We start from the raw sequence: 19580 nt of genomic DNA, 5'->3' as shown, positions 1-19580 counted from the left end.
CTGGGCTTATCTTAAAGCAGAGCCATGAAAAAAATAGCTGTAGGCTGTTTTGCTGCCCAGTGCTCACTTACGTAACAAAGCAGCACTTCAATGAGTGCACAGGATGATTTCCTAGAGAGTGGGTTTATCTCATTTCTGTATCACACACCCAAATTTACGCATTTGTCATGCCTGTTACTGTGTCTAAGAAGGGATGGAAGTCCCCAGTGAGACTTGTGACATGGGACACAACCCACTATTTGAAGTCCTGAATGCAAATTTAGCAGATACTCATTAGGAAAAGGCCTAAAATAACCTGTTATTTTTTTCCTCTTCATCCAGATGATTCCAAAACTTGCAGTGGACAAGAGAAGTAGCTATCCAACTAGTTTAAACCTGTCCTCTTAAAACAATTCACAGCTGTGATGCCTTACTGTGTAAGCCAGCTTAACTGTTGTCATGTGAAATACTTGCACTGAGTAGTATTTCTGCACTTGCAGCAGTCTCGTTCGTGCCTTAACTGCACCATCCAACTTCTGAACTACAATTGTGGCAAAGATGCACTTAATACCAAACTATACCTACTTTTGCACACTATGGCAAGCTGTCTAAAACCTTACCATGGCATTTAGTGCTGCTATGTATTTCTGTAAAGATGATGGGGGTACAAAAATCATGCTTAATTATTTCAGGAGTACTGCTGGTTTGCTTGCTGATGCAAGAAAGCATTGGATGTAATTACAGCAAAAGCATTTGTCAACAACTCTTGCTTTATTTTTGCCATATCCCAACTGAAATAATGATGCAATTTTTAAAGTAAGGTTCAACAATATGATACATGCTGCTGGCAATCTCCAGGGGGACTTGTGCTTAGGACCTACTTACAGGCAATAGTTTCAGTGTTCAGAATACAACAGAATTTGGCAATCATGTTTTCTTCTTGTTAGTTAGCCACACCATTCGCCCCATGTGATGCAGTTGGAGGGCTTCTGAGCTGCATCCTTAAGAACGAGTACAAAAATCATGATAAGTTATTGGCACATGCAAAATATTAAATCGTGCAGTAGCCAAGTTTAAGGTGTGGCTATCAAACTGAAAACTAACTGCAGAAATCTACAGCTGCATGTTCAGCTTATGTAAGCAGCTTGTACTATATGTTGGTGGCGAACAGATGCAAGATATTTCTTACTTAAGGACTTCCTCCTTTTTTCAAGAATTATTACATTCTCTTACTTGCGAAGTTTTAAATATTTGTACTGAAAGGCTTTATGACATTAACACAGTTACGTATACCCAGACTTTCACTTGACTTGTCTCTTGTCCAGTAGCACTTAGCTGAGAGCAAGGAATCATAGAATCATTAAGGTTGGAAAAGACCTTCAAGGTCATCTGGTCCAACCCTCCCCCTACCACTGATGTCACCCATTAAACCACATCCCTAAGCACCAGGTCCAACCTTTCCTTAAACGCCAGCTGCCCCACAGCTTGGCTGCAGTTGCAGCACTCACAGGCCCGTTCCTGGACATGCACGCAGAACTGAGAGCCCTTTTTAGTGCTATATTTGGCAATGCAGTGCATTGTAAAGCCTCAGCTGAGGCAAGATGCAGTAGTTTACTAACCACTATTTTAGAATAAGGTACAAATTCTTAGAGGGCTGCTAAAAGTGGAAGTCTGTTTTAGAAGTGCAACTGTAGCCTTCCCAATATCCTTCTAGTTGCAAGTTAAGAAAATATTTAGTATCTTGCTTCTAGGATCCATCTTCAACAGTAAAGATATTCTTACATAAAGACAAGTGGTATATTTATAACTGACTATTTTACTGTTGTATCAGAGAAGTGTTCTGCTTCAGGATATTACTTTTTTGTATACACCTTTTCATGTATTTTATCCCTTTAATGTGAGAAAGTTATCGCAGCTTACGAATCAGCTGCTGACACTGTCTTCGGTCTGCTAGAAGAGACCTGTGGGAAAGGAATTCACAGGGAGCTTTGTGCTGTTTTGTGGGAAAGGAATTCGCAGGTGGCTTCACGCTGTTTCACACGTCCCTGAGTTAGAGATAATGAGGAAAACAGCGGTAGAACCAAAAACTTGAGCAAGGTCGAGATAAAGTAAATTGGCTAGAGTGTTAAAGATGAGCTTTGAGCAGTGGCCAATTGCTGGCTGGCTCAAGGCGCGTGTCTGAGGGTCTCTAACCAACTGTATGACAGATTCAGGCGTGTGGGGCTACAGGGAAGGTATATGTAGTAGTGAAAAAAGGCAATAAATGTCTCCTGTTCAAGAGCCATCAGGAGTCCGTGTCTTGCATCCCTTCAGAGACCTCCTTTCTCTTTGCTGAAGTAATTACTTGCCAACAATCCACTGACTAGATCACTGAAGTTTTCACCAATTACATATTCCAGTCCTCCAGTACGATGTGTAATTTCTCTCCAGGAACACAGGTGAAAAGAGTTCATTTTTGAAGGCTTGAAAAGTCTGGTCCTCCTTTGCTGTAATTTCCAGAAATTTCTGCACCACTGAAGTCAAATCCGGGGTTCTGATGGAGATAAAAGTTTAGTAGACAGATTTTTCTTGAATAGCAGTGATTTAAACAAAACAAGAAAACAATGTTTCTGTTAACACGGCAACACTCTAACAAGGACATGCAGCTATCAACTTGTTAACCGTTTGCCAGAGCACTGAAATTCTGCTTGGAGAATGCATCAACACGTAAATGTTGACTTGCCATAGTTTGGTTGCCCAATACCAAAATTAGTAATGTCATTCTTAACTTGACGAGCAGTTATATCTCACAGTGAAGAAGTATTAAGGAAATTAAAATTTTCTGGCTTTTAATATCCCTTGAAATTACAATTTAAAGACTCGAAGTACCTCCCATGCTGGATAAACAAAATTGATAAAAAATAGTATTTGTTGCAGTCTGTAATGTGCTGATTCAGCTGTCAGGTAATAAGTTGTAGTTGTATAACTTGCTGACATGGGTAAGAACAGCTGAGTGCTAAAATTGTACCGAAATAATTTAAGCAATTTTAGTTCAAGGCAAAGGAAAACATTTTCCAGCTAACTATTCTCCACCATCTGACATTATATGCAAACATCTTCAATAGAGTATGTTATGCTGTAGATAAAGGTATGTTGTAATTCTAGATAATAGAAATTACACATGGCCTAACTTAAGTGAAAATTTGTTAGTTACATATCAAAACCTTAAAATCAGTATCACTCTGACACTCACCTTAACTTTTCACTAGTCTTTCAGACAGACTACAGACAGAACAACCTCTTAAAAATACACTGATACAGAATGTTCACGGGTCTTTATCTATTGAACTACAGTATATGTTTCCGTGGCACAAGACAGCAGATGTTTTACCCAGCTTTCATGCCCATAACCTGCACGTGCAAACAAAATTTGAGCAGTAATCAGGGACCTTTGACTTGCCTCTCTTTGGAATCGTTCCAGTGTAAGTTTCCTTTGCATCTGGTCTTGTACCCAAGGATCAGCAGCATAATCATTTTCTAACAGAGACGTCCAACAATTTCCAGCATCTCGATTCGTCTTCATCAGAACAATTCGTATCAGTTTTCTGTCTTCTATTGAATGAAGAGACATAAAAAACACCTATTAGACTCTGTCCTATGTGCAAGCTTTTTTGTTGTTTTGCTGAATTCCCTGCTAACATGTCAAAGCACAGGATTTCTTGAAGTAATTTCAATTCTTCATACCAATGGAGTTATTAATAAATAAAACCATTACCAAGAAACATAGCCTGAGGCAAAGCAAGCCTATACAGCCTACACTTTCAGGCCTGTAAAACACTAAAGCTGTTTTGAGGAATTAAAACACCGTTCATAAGTACTTCTATTCCAATATAAACTAACCTTTTAGAGAGGTTCACAACAGAGAAAAGATTTAACCTATTCGTGTATGCAGATCAGCTATGGTAGTAACAAACTATTTCAGGTCAGGCTTTACAGGAGGTTATTACCAATAAAACCAGAACTAAGTTTAAGCAACATGGAATTAATCAATTTCTATTAAATGCAGGCAGTGTGAAGTATCATGAAGGTATTAGAAGTACATCTCAAAGGTAACATGTAGGTTGTTTAGTTCAACTTAACTGAGGAAGTGCAGCATTATAAAGTGTATTTTGAAGACTGTTCGCATGCTGGAAAAGAGTAGGCTTCGCTTTGCAATGTTTATTTACACTTCTGATTTTCACAATTAAGTTACCAAACTACCAACCAATGTTTATTCTTAATGGAAAATAAAACCCGTTACAGGAAAGCATCGATAGGCACAGTCCACAGATGTGTTTTTCAAAAACTACTCTGAACACTGCAATATTTACGACGCAACAATCAGAGAAGCCGTTTGCTCCTTTAAGTACTTTAGCCCGATTGTTAGATTGCTTTTTGATTCTCTTGGACATAACTGTACCAGTGCAGTTTTAATAAGGGTTTGCAAAAATCTTCTTACCACTCATTTCCTAAAAAGTAAATGTTAGTTCTAAGGAAGTGTTCCTAACTGATTGAATACTACCTTCCCAGATGTGGCATTTCTCCCCTAGTCCTTAATACGTTAGTCTAGGGCTTTTGTACTACCTTAGTTCCTTAGTCTGGCAATAACAATTATCATTTTTTACAGAGAATCATAACTTGATCAGAATCAGAAGAAAGCATTTCCCATAACAAAAAAGATGGGTCAACTCTTCCACAGCATATTTTGACAAGTTCTATTGTACTCCAAAATGTCATTTCAGAGACAGGTTATTACCTAACGTCCATGTTCCTTCATCAGCTATTGTAGAGTCAAAAAGTTTACCCTGCAAAAGACATTAACAAGATTACTTAACAGGAAAACCTGCTCAGTGACCAGTCCTTATTGAATTGCATAGTTTTACTCACAACTTACCTACCTTCTTGTGTTCAAAATTCCTTTGCAAGTAGTACAATCAGGCCTGACTAGTACAGGTTTGTACATGGCCTATCAGAGTATTATGGTTACTTGTTTTTTTTTTATCAGGTATTTGATGTGTTCAGTGTCCTAATTCATAGAAAGGCCTGTATTTCTCAGTGGGTAACAGGACTTTTAATTCATTTGCCATCCAAATTCCCGTGCGCCCACTAAGGGCAACACACACCTATGGTGTAACATATATATGTTAACGCACAAAGAATTGCTTTTCACCAATGAGAAAGAAAATCTAGACTTTTTTTGCTGCTTTCAGCAGCGAAGTTATGCCCACAGGCAGTGCCCAAACGCTTACAGAACAGAAGCACAGATAGGGGTTACTGCCTTGATTTTTCTGCCTGGCTTTAAAACGCCCTGGCCGTTTGACTTCCCTGCTTCAGTTTGCCCTTTTCCCACCACAGCCCATCACCCCAGAGGCTGCCGGGGGCACCCTGGGGACACCTCAGGGACACCTCCCACACCCCGGGGACACCCCGGGGACACCTCAGGTCCCGCCGGCCGCTACCTGCAGCAGCTGCCGGCCCCCAACGGCCAGCGCCAGGTGGCGGCTCTGCAGGCTGCAGCTCACGTCCTTGGCCCGGGTGCCGGGCGGCACGTGCACCTCGATGAACACCTCCTCCAGCGTCTGGTACCAGCGGCCCCAGGGCGTCCCGCAGGGCACCACGCCGCTGCGCTCCTCGAAGGGAGCCGCCATGGAGCCCCCGCCGCCGGGGCCCGGCTTCTGCTGACGGCTGAGGGCTGCCCGCCCCCACCTCCCGCCCGGAACCGAGGGCACGGCGCATGCGCGCAGCCCCTCTCGCCCCGGGGCGGGTAACGCGCGTGCTCCGTTCAGAGCGCGCTGATTGGCCGCTGGAGCCGGGAGCTGGGGGAGGCGATTGGCTCTCCGCGGCGCGCGGCCGTTGGCCCCGTTCGAATCGCGGTGAGCGGCCGGCGGCTGCCGCCATGGCCTCGTGTGGGGCGGCCCCGCGGCGCGGCCCGGGCGGCGGCTGTGGTACGGAGCGGGGGGCTCGGGGGGAGGGGTCTCCTGAGGGGAAAACGCGGCCTTCTCCTTTCTTCCTAGTCACGGGGAGGGTGAGGGGGGCGGGGGGAGGGGGCGGGAGCTTTATCGAGGAGTGGCTGGGGGGTTTTATCGGCCTCAGCGCAGCGAAGGCGAAGCCTCTGTCGTTCTCCTCATGCGTTCTGGCTGCTGTGTGTGGGTCAGCTCCAGCTCGCGCCCCGCTGCAAGGATCCCGTGACGGCCAGGCGTCAGCGGCGGCGAGGAGTTCTCTGTCTTCCGAAATGCATCATCGGGTTAGGAAACAGAAGAGTAAGTAGTCCTTAAAGTCTTGCAAAACCAATAGCGTAATGCCTCTGAAAGCTACGCTTGTTAGTGCTTACACGCTGTTACTGCTTTGTTCTTCTTTTTTAATTATGTGATTTGCTCTGTTAGAGGGGCTCGTTGCCCATCTTTCATCTCAACTTCAGCTGTAATAACATGTCTATTGGAGTTTTTTTCTATAAACAATTTTATACGTAATTTCTGTTAATCAGGAGGGCCTACGTTTTGAGTTAAAACATATGATTCAAGTACTTCATTAGCTTTGTGTTGTGGTTTAACCCGGCCAGCAGCTAAACACCACACAGCCGTTCGCTCACCCTCCCCCTTCCCTCTCTGGGATGGGGGAGAGAAACTGGAAAGTGAAGCCTGTGAGTTGAGATAAAGACGGTTTATTAAAACAGGAAAATAATAATAACGATAATAATACTACTAATAATAACGTGTACGAAACAAGTGATGCACAATGCAATTGCTCACCACCCGCTGACCAATGCCTAGCCTATCCCCGAGCAGCCGGCCCCCCACCCCAGCTAGCCACCCCTATATATTGTTTAGCATGACGTCAGATGGTATGGAATACCCCTTTGGCCAGTTTGGGGCAGCTGCCCTGGGTCTGTCACCTCCCAGCTCCTGCTGCACCCCCAGCCTGCTCGCTGGCAGGACAGAGCGAGAAGCCGAAAAGTCCTTGGCCTGGTGTAAGCACTGCTCTGCAGCGATTAAAACATCAGCATGTTATCAGCACTCTTCTCATCCTAATCCAAAACATAGCACCCTACCAGCTACTAGGAGGAAAATTAACTCTGTCCTAGCTGAAACCAGGACACTTTGCTTTTATTGACTTTCTCATGGTTTATTAAAATGTAAGATACTCCTCAACTGAAAACTGACAGCACAAATCTGGATGGTGGTGGGGAACTTGGCAGAAGGTGAATTCTCAAAATAGGCTGTCATCAGGTAGTCTGCCTCTGAACCTTGTCAAGTGCCCAGCTGACTAATACTGAATTGCTTGATGACAGTAGGAAAACAGCTGGCCTTAACTTGTGAGGCAAGTAGTTTAATAAGCATTTAGTAAGCATTCTGTCCTTTGTATAGAAAATCAGTCAACTTTGTCTAGCTTGGTGAAACTTCTCTCACCATGTGCATGCCCAACCTTTTCCTTCACTGTTCTTTTCTGCATCCTTCTGCAGGTGAGACAAATCAGAACAGCGAGAAGAATGCACCTACCCCTGTAACTGGAGGGAGACCTGGATCTCTTGGATCAATGGTAAGACTCTTCTGTGGTATCTGTAGTGCTGTAAATTCTGGCTCAACCTCACTGCGACTACTTAAATCACCTAGCCCCTTTGTACAATTGCCATTAACCTATCTTAGTGAACTATGTACGGAACACATTATTTTGTGTGGATTTCTTAGTCACAAAGGAGGGAAATGGAGTAACTTTCTTTGGGATCATATGATGATTACTGGGGACTACTGAGTGGCGTGTTGAGTGGCTTTACAAAGCTTTCTTTAATGTAGGTTGCTATGGGTTTGTTGTTTGGGGGTTATTTTTTTTTTCTCTTACCATGTAATTGTGGTGCAGGTGCTTCTATGTGAGATCTTGTTTCTGTTGCTTTTCTATGGTGGACAGGCCAGAGCATAAACACAGTGGTAAAAGAAACAAGGAGGGGACAACACTGTATATACAGGTTCTCAGTGCAATATGCAAGGAAATAGATGGGTTAATGAGTTGAATGGTAATGCTGACTTAGTAATTGAGTTTACTAGTACTCATATAGGACGAAGTTAGGTGAACAAAGCAGAACTTTAAGGTTAAGCTGAACTTAAGAGGTTAAAGTGTTTTTATTGAATTTAGGGGGTTAAAGTGTTTTTATTGAATTTAGGGGATGTGTATGTCTCAGGTTTTCTCAGTCTCCTTTCTGTCACAAAGGCCTTGAGCTGTCCATTCATAGCAGTGTTTACACAACAGTACAGTGGTAAAACTGACCCTAATCTGACCGATCTGCAGGAGAGAGGCATTTGTTTTTGATATTGTGTGTCTTTAACAGTGTTGCCTACTGTTATGCTGAATTGTAATGTTAAATTAATATGCAGCGAGAAATCAGTTAAATGTTTCTAATAAGTTTGTTTTCAAAAGCCGGTTAGTGGGAGTCTGAAGCCTAGAAAAGATCTCATACTCATGAAAGAGAAAAAGAAACAGAAGACTCTGGAGAAGGAGGTAATGAATACATTATGTGAGTGCAGTTCTGGAGTATGTTTACTGCTTCCCATAATCAAAACGATAAGCTTACTACTAATCCATGTTCCGTTTGTCTCAGATACGACACTATGCCTTCCTATTCCACAGCCAAGCAGGAGAGTTTTCTTCTCTCACAAGTTAAAGCGAAGACTATGCTAACTTTTTACTGAAATATTTGGCTCAGTAGTGCAAAATAATTCAGCTGAGATTTAGGACTGCAAATCTATGGCATTTAACAATATGGAATTGTGATTGTCTCATGTCCTTTTCTGTGAATGACTAATTTTAAGATGCATGTTCTGAATGAAAGTCAATACAGTTTAGATACTCAGCCTTTCTAAGAAAACAAAGGGCATGACTTAATGATTATTTAATAAAAATTATATCATTAAATAAAAAAGAATACCTGTTACGTTGTAGATTCGTGCATTAGTGAGAGAGCGTGGAGAGCAGGATAAAAAACTTCAGGCTTTGGATGAGGATTTTGTTAAGATTGAAGCTAAGCTGAGTGCTGCAGTTCAGGAGAAAACGTCTCTTTTGGCAAATGTTGCTTGCCTGAAAAAACAGCTTCTGGAACTAACAAGAACCAATGAACTACTAAAATCTAAGGTATTCAAACGAATATGTCACCTATTTGCTTTGACTTTGATGTTATTGAGCTCCCTGGTGAAGAGGGGGGAACTTGCCTGTTAACACATTCCCTGTGCCCCTTCATGGCCACAGGTATAGAACATGTCTTGAGATACTGTGTGTTTGTCCAAAGACAGAGCTGGACTTGCTGACATTGCTGTCCAGGCCAGACAGAGATCAGTGGTGTGGGTGGTAGGGGGATGCTCTTTTGACAGCCTGAAGAGTGATCGATATGAAGCTGTTATGCTTATTGATTTGCTATTTATTTCTAATAAGCTGTCTGAAGATGGTGTGCAGAAGAAAATGAGCAGCCTGTGCATGGAGTTAATGAAGCTCAGAAACAAGAGGGATGCCAAGGAAAAAGTAAGCTGCTTTGCACTGCACGGGATAATAACTGAGCTGTTCAGGAACCGACAGTGAAGGGCTTGCAATGGTCCCGTAGATCATGCTTAGTTTCGGTCCTCAATTCTGTAGTTTCTTCTATTTTTTGCTCAGTGGAATTATGAAAGAAGTTAAAACAACAAATCTTGATTTTTCTGTTCATGTGTAAAGTATCTTTGAGTAAGTAAGTCTGAGGAAGGAAGCCTAGAAATACCTCTGTATCAGTCTGTTGGTCAGACTATTAATATCATTGAAAACCAGTGGTTGTAAGTGTGGTTTGAAGCTTAGACGTGTGTTTTTTTTGGGTGGTGATTCTGTAATTTTAACAAATGGTTAATATCTTTACAGATGGATAATTTGAATATAGGAGTCACGTTTAGCATAGTAGCAAGTACTGTAATTGAATCCTGGTTATAAATTAATTTCAGTTTATCTTTGTCTTAGACAATGGACTTATTTTTGGTTTTATTTGTTTTTTTAGACTGCACTTGCAAAACAGGAAGACATGGAAATGAAGCTGCAGGAGGTGCAAAGGAATCTAGAGCATTCAAAAGGAAAAGTAGCACAGTTAGAAGAAAAACTGTAAGTGGTAATGTAGGGAATGCACTTAGATAGCAATGTATCGGGGCTTAGCTGCATATAGCTTGGGGGGAGATAAAGGCCTGGAATGAACTTGATGGAAAGAAGCTCGGCACTGCCAAGTTTTCCTTACACTCAGGGGCCTTCTGCTCTTACCTAAAATCCCAGTGCTTGAATATGAGTGGATGTTTTACACTTAGGTAGAAATACACAGTTAATAACGCAGGTACTGCAGTTCACAGTGGGAAGCAATGATGATTTGTCTAGCTAATGCTGCCCCTCTAGCATATTTACTCATGGTGGAAGGTGGTTCAATATCTTTAGTACAAATGAGAAGACCACATGGAATAAAGAGCAAAAGATCATAGAATCACCTCTTAGAGTCAATACGAGTTTGTCACCCACACTGGATTACGGAAAGAACACGTTACTCTTAAGTTGTGATCAAACGATTTATTTGTACTTGCTTATCTGTAAGCAAATAGCTTAGAAATAGCTCTGAAGTGTTTCAATACATCCATCATGAAAGCTTCTTGATTTTTAGATCTGCTACGGAGAGAGAGAAAGCTGAAGACAAATTTGACACTGAAAAACTCTTGGAATATATCACAGAGCTCAGGTAAAAACAAATTGTTCTTAGATTGGACTGGGTAAGTTAAGAGGGCAGTAAAACTAAGCCTTGTTCTTGCCAGATGAAGTAGAAGCTTGGCAACAATTATGTTTAACAGTATTGAAATGAAGGGGTGGGAAGGGGAATCTGACCTTTTTCTATACAATAGGAAGGAGTCATAAGGTAATATTTTAATTACCTTTCTAAATGACTGTACTTTTGTGGGCTAAGCAGTCTTATGGACAGGTTTTGTATCAGAGTCCTGAAATCAGTTTTCTAACGTGGTTTATTTAAACCCATAAATCAAGCTAGACTTGTTTTCCTCTAAATTACTGGCAGTAATGCCTTTGAGCACGCACTTGTAAAAACAGTCTGAACTTCCAGTGGACTTCGTAATATTCTGGTTTTCATTCAAGAGTTGATCCATGTTGCTTTCGCTTGAGAAGAACATAGTCTGATATTAAAAATTACCAGTCCAGTGCTTTGTAACAGATAGAAACACTATCCAGTTTTCATAGTCAGGTGTACCTAGCTCAGGATGTGGTGAAAATACATAATCACACAACTTAAAATGGTTTTGTAAGTTTTTCTTAAAACACCCATTTTGAAATCAATTGCATTTAATTTTAAGTAACCTGTCTTAGTGCACAAAAACTTATCTGGAACACTAGCTGAAGGCTGCTTTTCTGTCGAAAACCACCTGTACTAAGTATTTTAAGAATTTCTCCTTTGTGCTGAAGTGTAAGCTTAAAAATGAAACTTAGTGGTAACAAATACCTGAATTTTCTTCTACAGTAGTATTGCAGAAACTGTAGAGAAATACAAACTAGATGTTGCCCAGATGAAAGAGACATTGATAAAGAAAGACCAAGACATCAAGATCCTGACTGATACACTCAAAACAAAAGAGGAAGAATCACTTACACTGATCAGAGAACTTAATGAAAGGTGTGAGTTGCTTGAACAAGAAAAAGGTAAATGCTAGTGCCTTTCTGCTGTTCATGTAGTTGGGATCATTTATACATCCTAAAGCATCTCTAATAGGTTTGTTTAAAATGTCAGTGTGGGTTCAAAGCAAAGTCAGCTCTCTGAGCTCCAACTGAGAACAGCTCACCATAATTCCATCTATATGGAAACCTCCTTGGAAACACCTCTGTCAAGTCTAAAAGTATACCTCCATGGAAATATAAAAAGGTAGACACTATAGAATTCAAAGTTGTTTGCATGCTAGGCTTTAATCTGAAAGTTGAACGCAAATGACTTGTTCCTTAATCTTCCTTGAGAATCAGTGCTATATTGCTGTAATACACTGTTAGAGGTTTATGCGCTAGTTCATTGAAGTCCTGTGTGTCCAGGAAACCTTCAGCCCTGCCCTATTCTCCCCTTCCCCTCTCCCATCTCCACCAGCCCATCCTTGAGGGAATCATTTAGAAGTTTTTCCTCAGCCATAGCTGTTCCCATTCCTAGCTGTTTTGATAAAAGCTAATTCATTGAACCAAAGATCCCTACCTTAAAAAATCCCTTCCCTTAAAAATCCTATCCCTTAAAGAATTATTTTAAGTGGGATTCTTGGTGATTTCCCAGATGAGTTTTTTTTTTTTCCATGTCTAACTTTAAAGCTAGGATGAATTAGAATTAAATTACTATGAAGAAAAGGCGTTGTATTTCTTTGAAGGTAGAGAAGGCATTACTTGTTATACTGACAATTGCTCTATGCAGAGAAAGAGTCTTCTGAGAGCAGGGGAAAAGTCCTGAGTATGAATGCTGAAATAGAAGATCTGAAAAAAAAAATTGGCTTAGAAGAACAAGAACACCAAAAACTGCTTCAGAAGCAAGAGGAGATTCTCTCTCAGCTGCAGCAAGAGAAGGTAAATACAGACTTTAATTTAGTCTAAAAATATTCTAATCCCAATGCCTGGGACTGAATGTTCTGATTTTGGTTAAACATAAAGTTGCTATACTGATAATGGTTTAATCTGTGGGATGTAGAAACGGATGCTGGCCAGCAAAAACTGTGTGTGATCTCATGTCTTATAAGAATCACAGCTGGCATGATAGTTGTTCTGCTTCTTCCATAAATTTGCTCTTATTGTGGTGCTATAAGGTTTGAGCATTGCAAAGTAGCCTTCAATATCTAGAAAACCACTGGTAATTTTAAAATCAGCTATGTTCTGGCCTGCAGGAGCTGTCTGCATCTATCCAGCAGAAGTTACTAGATTTTCAAGATGAGGTAACAAGTGAGAGACACCTCTTGGAAGAAGAGATGAAGGTTGCAATGAATGAGCTGGATAAATTGCATGCTAAGGAGAAGAAAGCTGAGAAGTTGGTGAAGTGGTTGGAACAAGAAACCAAATCTAAAACTCTTGAACTTGCACAGATGGAAGTAAAGTTGAAAGGGTTTGTGAAGTAATCTCAGTTTAAAGTTTTAGAACGAAAACATGTTAAATCCACAGCATAAGCAAAGCTTTTGAGCCTAATTCAGGTTTTAAAGAAACCTGAACACATCGGAATGTATTTCTTGCTGGGTTTTGATTAATGGCAGCAGTTAGAAGCAATCTAGCTGAATGATTTAAATAACTTTGTTATTTAAAGCTGTTTAATTAGCATGCTGGGAGTTGCCTGATGTGCTAGTACTGTAGTAATGTGAAGTTATTGGGAAGAATAAGTTGCATGGACTTTTTTATTGGTATTTATGTTCTGGAGAAGGCAATCACTAGGAGATTTTTCGAGCAAGTTACTTTTAACTTTCATGTGTTGAAAGCTTACTAGCAGCTATTAAATCTATTCCATACATGAGATAACTTGGAAATTAAGGGGTGGGTGAAGTCTTTGTTTGCTATGAAGATGGTGCTTTAATACATGAAAAGTTGTGGCAGAGACATTACTGATTTGTCAGTATGCAAGTGCTGCTGCTGCCAGCCTTCTATAGCAGGTAATACATTCAGGCATGTTTATCTCCAGCATGGAGTGTTGCATTTTTATTTTAGGAAGAATGCTGAGTTAGAGCAAATCAATGAAATGCACAGCCGTGCGGTTCGGCAAATCCAGGAAGAGCATAGCAACACATTGTGTAAACTGGGAAAGACTCTTGCTGAGTTCGAAAGGTATTTAAGTTCCGTCGGGCAGCAGTGATCTCTGAAACTATAATAACATACGCTCTTTATTCATCTGCCTTAGTATTTCACATTGTATATGAGAACTGGTGTGATATTATAGCGTTTTTGTGGGTTTTTTCTGATGGCATTAAGAAATGTTATTTATTCCTTTTGAGTATTAGTCAAGTGTAATGACATACTCAGTAATCTAGCTGAGGAAGCTGTGAATATTTCTTCTAAAATGTAACCAAGTGGAATACTCAAGTGCTCTTGATACTCATTGAGAGTTGTAGCTAGTAAAGACGGTCTCTGTACATTAAAATATGTTGCAGTAAGTCCTCCTGTTTAGGCTCAAAACTTGTACTGATGATTGTCCTACAGTTCTTGCAGATTTTTGTTTTCACAATATTCAGATTGTAGTATATTGATACTGTTATTGTTAAGAATGCAAGGCAAACCTGAAGGATCAGGTGTCCTTCAGATAGTTGTTTTTATAGGCAGTGTTTTCATATCTCGGTAGAAATTTTAAACGTATCATAGAATATGCCACAGTTTTGCTGCTTATGGCTTAATGGATTAGAAAATCTTTTATGCCTTTGCAGCATGAGTTTGGATTGCTCTCGTAAGGCCTGAACTGGTTAATCTGCATTTGTTTAAAGTAACAAGTGTTTTCTTATTTGCACTGTCATACTAGCTACAAGAAGACAATAGCTGAAGAAATATGCAGCCTTAAAGTGGAGAATACATCTCTGCAAGAACAAATTGCTGACCTAAAAAAAACAAGCCAAGATAATCTACAGCTGCTTCAGGAAGCAGAGTACACTAAAGACAAAGCAAAAGAAGAATGTGCAAGGTATTGGGCTGACAAACTTTTCCTTAAGCCAGCTGAGGCTTGCCTTCTTAACTAGAACTTAGCATGGTGCTCTATCAAATAATATTAGCATTTGATGTAACAGTACATATCTTCCTTTTTCCCTATGCAGAAGGTTGAAAATGTTGATAGACAAAATGTGTTAGGATTGTATGTATTAGAAAACTAATCGATCCAATTAATTGCTTGCAACTTTTCCTTTAGGTGGAACATAGGTAAAGGAAAATCTTTAACTGAATTCTGTTGGAATATTGTTTTTATGAGACATATTAGTTACAATGACTGTTCCATGAACTAGTAAGATCCACAGGGGCAGACAAACATATTTAATTCAGATCTGACCATCTGCCACTCTGTCCTGAATAACGTCTGTCATCTCAAGTTCTGCTCACAATCAGATGCTGATTAACAGTCCTCAAATTAACACACTGCAGTGAAGTAAACAAAAGCCTGCCCTCTGCCCAATGTGCAACATCACACTGCAGCTGAAAAGTAGTAAAGGCAGCAGTTGTCCTTGGCCAGTATTGTGGATGTGTTTCTCTGACCAGATAACAGCAGCTTAATGGTGCATGTTCTCTTTTGAGCTCAGTGTGGCAGACCACGTGCAAGCTCCCTGCTGTGGGCAAGTAATGGGAGGAAATGAGGGAGTTGGGTCGTAAATGGTCCCAGTGTACAATTGCCATTATTAAGCAACTGAGGCAACTGCCTGTACATGTGCTGCATTATGGAGTATATTGTGTGTGCACTAAATTTCCTTCCCTGCTTCTCTGAGTGTCATCACTAGCTAGCTTCCAAAACTGAAGTTGGTTTTAAGTCTGCAACTATGCTCTAATATTTTCAACAGTTGAATGTGTCAACCATTCACATGCAACTGCATTAAAACCCTTTTTTTGGCCAAACTAAGTTGAGCCATTTCTGATCTCCCCATCTGTCATAACGCTTTGCTGACTTAGAAAATGTTTCTGTAATGCTTCTGCTGTTTCATTCACCTATAGCCAGGATGTTAAGACTGTCCAAAAGAGAATTATAGCTTACTCCAGCTTATTTTAAAACACCTTTGGTTTTAAGATGATGTCCTTTATTTTCTCCTTGCTTGTTTGATATTTCTTCCAGTTTCTATTACAGTTCTTAAAAGAAAAGCAGCTGAAGAGTTATTTTCTGTTTTACATGCCTACTGTAGAGTGTGGCAGGGGGATGGATTTAGCCTCCACCTAGATGATAAAAACGAATAGCTTAGGTAAGAGAGGGAAGTCAACATTTTAGATGTAAAATTTGTGAACCCTTGAGGTCATCCACACTGAATGATCTTGGCTAGCTTCTGCTTGAGCAAACCTCTGCATGAAAAGCCTACTGGAGTAGCTTCCATTAAGAGCTGCTAGTATTAAACAGTCACAAATAAGAAACATGAGACTTCCTTGCTTTGAAAGCACTGCTTCACAGAAGTTAAACCACATCTTGAAATTGATTGCTTTCTGTACTATATTGTTCTCTTACGGTACTGTTAGCGCAAACCTTCATTTCAGTTCAAGTAACAGATTTTCAAACATGGTTACTCGTATTTTAATATTAATTACTAGTGTAAATAATAACATAAAAAAAGTTAAGGATGGTGGATGGTTCATTATGGATGGTTGATGTTTTCCTCAGGATGCTTTTAGAAGCCCAGACAAAGCTTGCACTGAAAGAAGCAGAAGCAGAGAGAACAAGAGAGTCTTGCCTTGCACAGATGACTAAGCTTCAGGAAAAACTGAAAGAGCAAACTGAAGATTTACAAAAAAAACATGAAGCAGAAAGATCAAGGTGACTTTTCAGAAACTAAACTTGGGTATTGTAGCACACCCAAGTTTTATTGTGAAGAAATGCTGAGAGCTGAAATTCTACTTTTTGCTTCTTAGGAAAACCGTAAGTGAAGATGTGACCTCTGGCTTAAAAGAAGAGATAAAGACTTGGCGTAATCTATATGAAGAGTTGCATAACAAAACTAAGCCTTTTCAGGTGTGTGAAGAAATAGATCTTTATTACGATGTTGAGTTTGTACTTTATTAGTACATTGACTCAAGTTTTTCTCTTGAGAAATAAACATGCTATCTCCCGTTCTACAGCATTCATATTGTTATGATTTCCTAAGTTACCATCCCTTCATCTAGCTACGTCACTTCCCAAAACAATTGTTCTTTGTACATCTCAGTCAGCTTTAAAACAAAAAAGTTAGACTTAAAAATAAAAATGAAAAATGTACTATGTATTTCAGCGCCAGCTAGATGCATTTGAAGCAGAGAAGAATGCTCTCTTAAATGAGCATGGTGCAGCCCAAGAAGAACTGAATAAACTAAGTGATGCATATGCGAAACTACTTGGCCACCAGAACCAGAAACAAAAAATCAAGCATGTTATGAAGTTGAAGGAGGAGAACACCCACTTGAAACAGGTTTGTTTAATTGTAATGTTAGAAATTGGAAATTCATTTACTTGATTCTTTTTATTTGCTGAATTCTCTAAGTACTTACAGACTAACTCTGCAAGCTACTTGTTTTCTGTGGTTCTTAAATTCTTCGTGTGCGCTAGGCTAGAATGAACCACCAGTTCCAGAACAGCAAGAGAATCGGTTTTAGTGAGGACTAAATACATGGTATACAGGGTGATCTTTCCTCTTGTTCTTAATCTAAGGATTGTTTTCCTTAGGATGTCTCCAAACTGCGTGCACTGCTAGCAAAACAAAAGCAAACAAACAGGGATCTTCAGGAGCAACTCTGTGCAATTCAGGGCATTAGGCGGTTTGATCCTTCCAAAGCTTTCCAGCATGACAGCAAGGAAAATATTTCTCCAAGAACTCCTTTGAAAGAAGGTAAGCGTGGATATTCATCTGTGTCCTTGTATCTCTTTAACTTATCCAAAGAACATATGGCAGTCTTGCATAGTCTACTTCACTTGGGGAAGGAAGGAGATAGCATCTCCGGTGTTTTACAGCAGTGTTGGGAGGCTACAGCTGTGGGGTGTTTCCAGTGTACTTTTGGCCATTGTATTTCCCAGCCCTGTTTGTTTCAATGCTGAGATGGCTGTTTGTCGGGTCAGACAACAGAAGGTGTGTTTAATGTGGAGGAGTGGGTTACGGACTTAACTGTTTTGCATGAGATTGTAAGATGTGAACCTTGTTTTGCGGCTGTGTATCACCCACTGACTTCTCATACAGTTTACCTGTTGTAGCTAATCCAGTGGTATTCAGTATCTCCTGCAACGGCAATAAGGGTAAAAGTGACTCAGAGGATTGAGCCCTGGTTGTTTAGTTGGTACTTGCAGGACCTTACACTGCTGTAGGTATACAGGTAGGAAGCAAAAAGCCTGCTGCAGGTGAATGTGGAAGATTCCACATGGAGATGGGGAAGGATACAGATCTTGAGCAGACCTTTGCTTCAGAATGTATTCCAGTGTCTGAAATTCTGGTCTTGCCTGTTATGTGCAATCTAATGCCTTCCTTTCCCCCTGCACACAAATAATTGTTCAATGTGTGGGAGCAGTAGTGCAAAATCCAAACTTAGTAATGTTTTTCCATTGCAGGTAATAGAAACAAAGTGTAATCTTTTCTTGCTATGAAGAAAAATATTTTACATCACCAATAAACTTAAGTAATACAGAAGATTTCAACAGACTATTTGTTCAAGGTAAAACTGGGTGCTGTATGTTATACATATTAGCATGATTACTTGAGAAGTGATATAAAACAGCCTATTTTTAGAAAAACTACACTTGGTCATCCTCAAATCAGAGGCCACAGAGGGCTGCATGTTCAAGACTCCTGGTAACATCCTCGCAATCTTGGACTCAGAAGCTGCTTAGTTTGTTTTTCTAATGGCGCAACTTAAGTTCAGAAAAGGTGAATAATAATTAGGCGAAAAGGATGACAAAACCTGCATTCATGTAAGATGTTATTTTGTACCTGTCTAATTTTTTCAGTTCCATGTTAAATTAATTTTGCTGATTATAGTTGCTTTGATACCAATGGCAGGAGCACTTTCCAGAGACTTTATCCTTTGTGGCCCACGTAATACAGGTCAGATGTAAAAAGTCATACTGTACAGTTGGTTTGGATTTTTTTTTAATAATTTGTATTCAGGACATGCTGATTTCTTTCCTGGGGCTAGATAATGCAACTATTGATCTCCAGAAGAGGATTTCCAGGTCAGACTTGGACTGCCTTGTCTATGTGAATGTCTTTGCATCCCGTAGCTAAGATTAAGGTCTTAAGGGAAATCTGTTTTACCAATGTTGTGCTTACTGGACTCTTAAATAGTCATAGCTGTTGCAGCCAGCTGTCTTACTTGATCAATGTTATGTGGACGGGAATATCAACAGAACTTTTTTTTAATTGGGTGGGAGGATGCCCACTACGCATTCATTTTTATAGACTTGGATTTTGGCAAGGTGGAAGGAATCTGTTGAACTGCATCTAAAATTAAGAATGTTTTAGCAGAATAAATATTTTAAATGAGTTTTTGTCCATTTCCTTCTTAAACCAGTGATTAAGAAAAGCAACATAAAATTACCCTGTAAGTGACCTAGTGTTCTAATCTTAAATCTTCACAACAAAACTTAGTATCAGGCTTGTCTGAAAGACAATGTAATTCTCGAACTGTACAGAAGAAATGATTTGGCTAAACTGTACAATAGATACAGCTTGCAATTCTTTTACTCTGTTATTTCTGGTGAATTTCTATTAATATAGAAATAAATACTGGAACTCAAGTAAAACGTGGAACTGTTTCTATTAATTGTATATACTAATATTTTGTATACGTGTGCTGCAAAGAAAATATACAAAGCATAGCATGTCACAGTAATACTGGAGAAATGAAATATTGAAAATGCATTCCAAGTCCGAAGAAATAAATTGGTGGTTCTTGTACATTAA

General features: G+C 40.0%; 2 protein-coding genes across 6 annotated transcripts; one reads left to right on the top strand and one right to left on the bottom strand.

Annotated features, from left to right (window-relative positions):
• Nucleotides 1–731: 731 nt before the first annotated feature.
• Nucleotides 732–5686, bottom strand: NUDCD2 (NudC domain containing 2). The gene is made up of 4 exons (XM_013178385.3): nt 5457–5686; nt 4754–4802; nt 3419–3570; nt 732–2512 (listed from the first exon to the last, which is right to left on the bottom strand). The coding sequence occupies exons 1-4, from the start codon at nt 5643–5645 to the stop codon at nt 2429–2431; spliced, it is 474 nt and encodes a 157-aa protein (XP_013033839.2). The 5' UTR covers nt 5646–5686; the 3' UTR covers nt 732–2428.
• A 45-nt stretch (nt 5687–5731) lies between these two features.
• On the top strand, nt 5732–19580 carry HMMR (hyaluronan mediated motility receptor). 5 transcript variants are annotated; one of them, XM_048064789.2, is made up of 18 exons: nt 5732–5870; nt 6153–6257; nt 7457–7533; nt 8407–8487; nt 8929–9117; nt 9415–9501; nt 10001–10101; nt 10643–10717; nt 11504–11682; nt 12428–12576; nt 12891–13114; nt 13696–13812; nt 14498–14656; nt 16322–16474; nt 16570–16669; nt 16926–17102; nt 17357–17519; nt 18230–19580. In XM_048064789.2, exons 1-18 carry the CDS (start codon nt 5732–5734, stop codon nt 18247–18249), a joined length of 2295 nt encoding a protein of 764 aa, XP_047920746.1. In that variant the 3' UTR covers nt 18250–19580. The 5 variants fall into 5 exon arrangements, with proteins under 5 accessions (XP_047920746.1, XP_047920745.1, XP_047920744.1 ...); XM_048064788.2 differs by having other exon boundaries at nt 5732–5942; nt 12891–13105; XM_048064787.2 differs by having other exon boundaries at nt 5732–5942.

Source organism: Anser cygnoides, chromosome 14 (genome assembly GCF_040182565.1).
Source record: "Anser cygnoides isolate HZ-2024a breed goose chromosome 14, Taihu_goose_T2T_genome, whole genome shotgun sequence".
Taxonomy (NCBI): domain Eukaryota; kingdom Metazoa; phylum Chordata; class Aves; order Anseriformes; family Anatidae; genus Anser; species Anser cygnoides.
The sequence above is the reverse complement of the archived record's forward strand: the minus strand, read 5'-3'. Positions and strand labels throughout refer to the sequence as shown.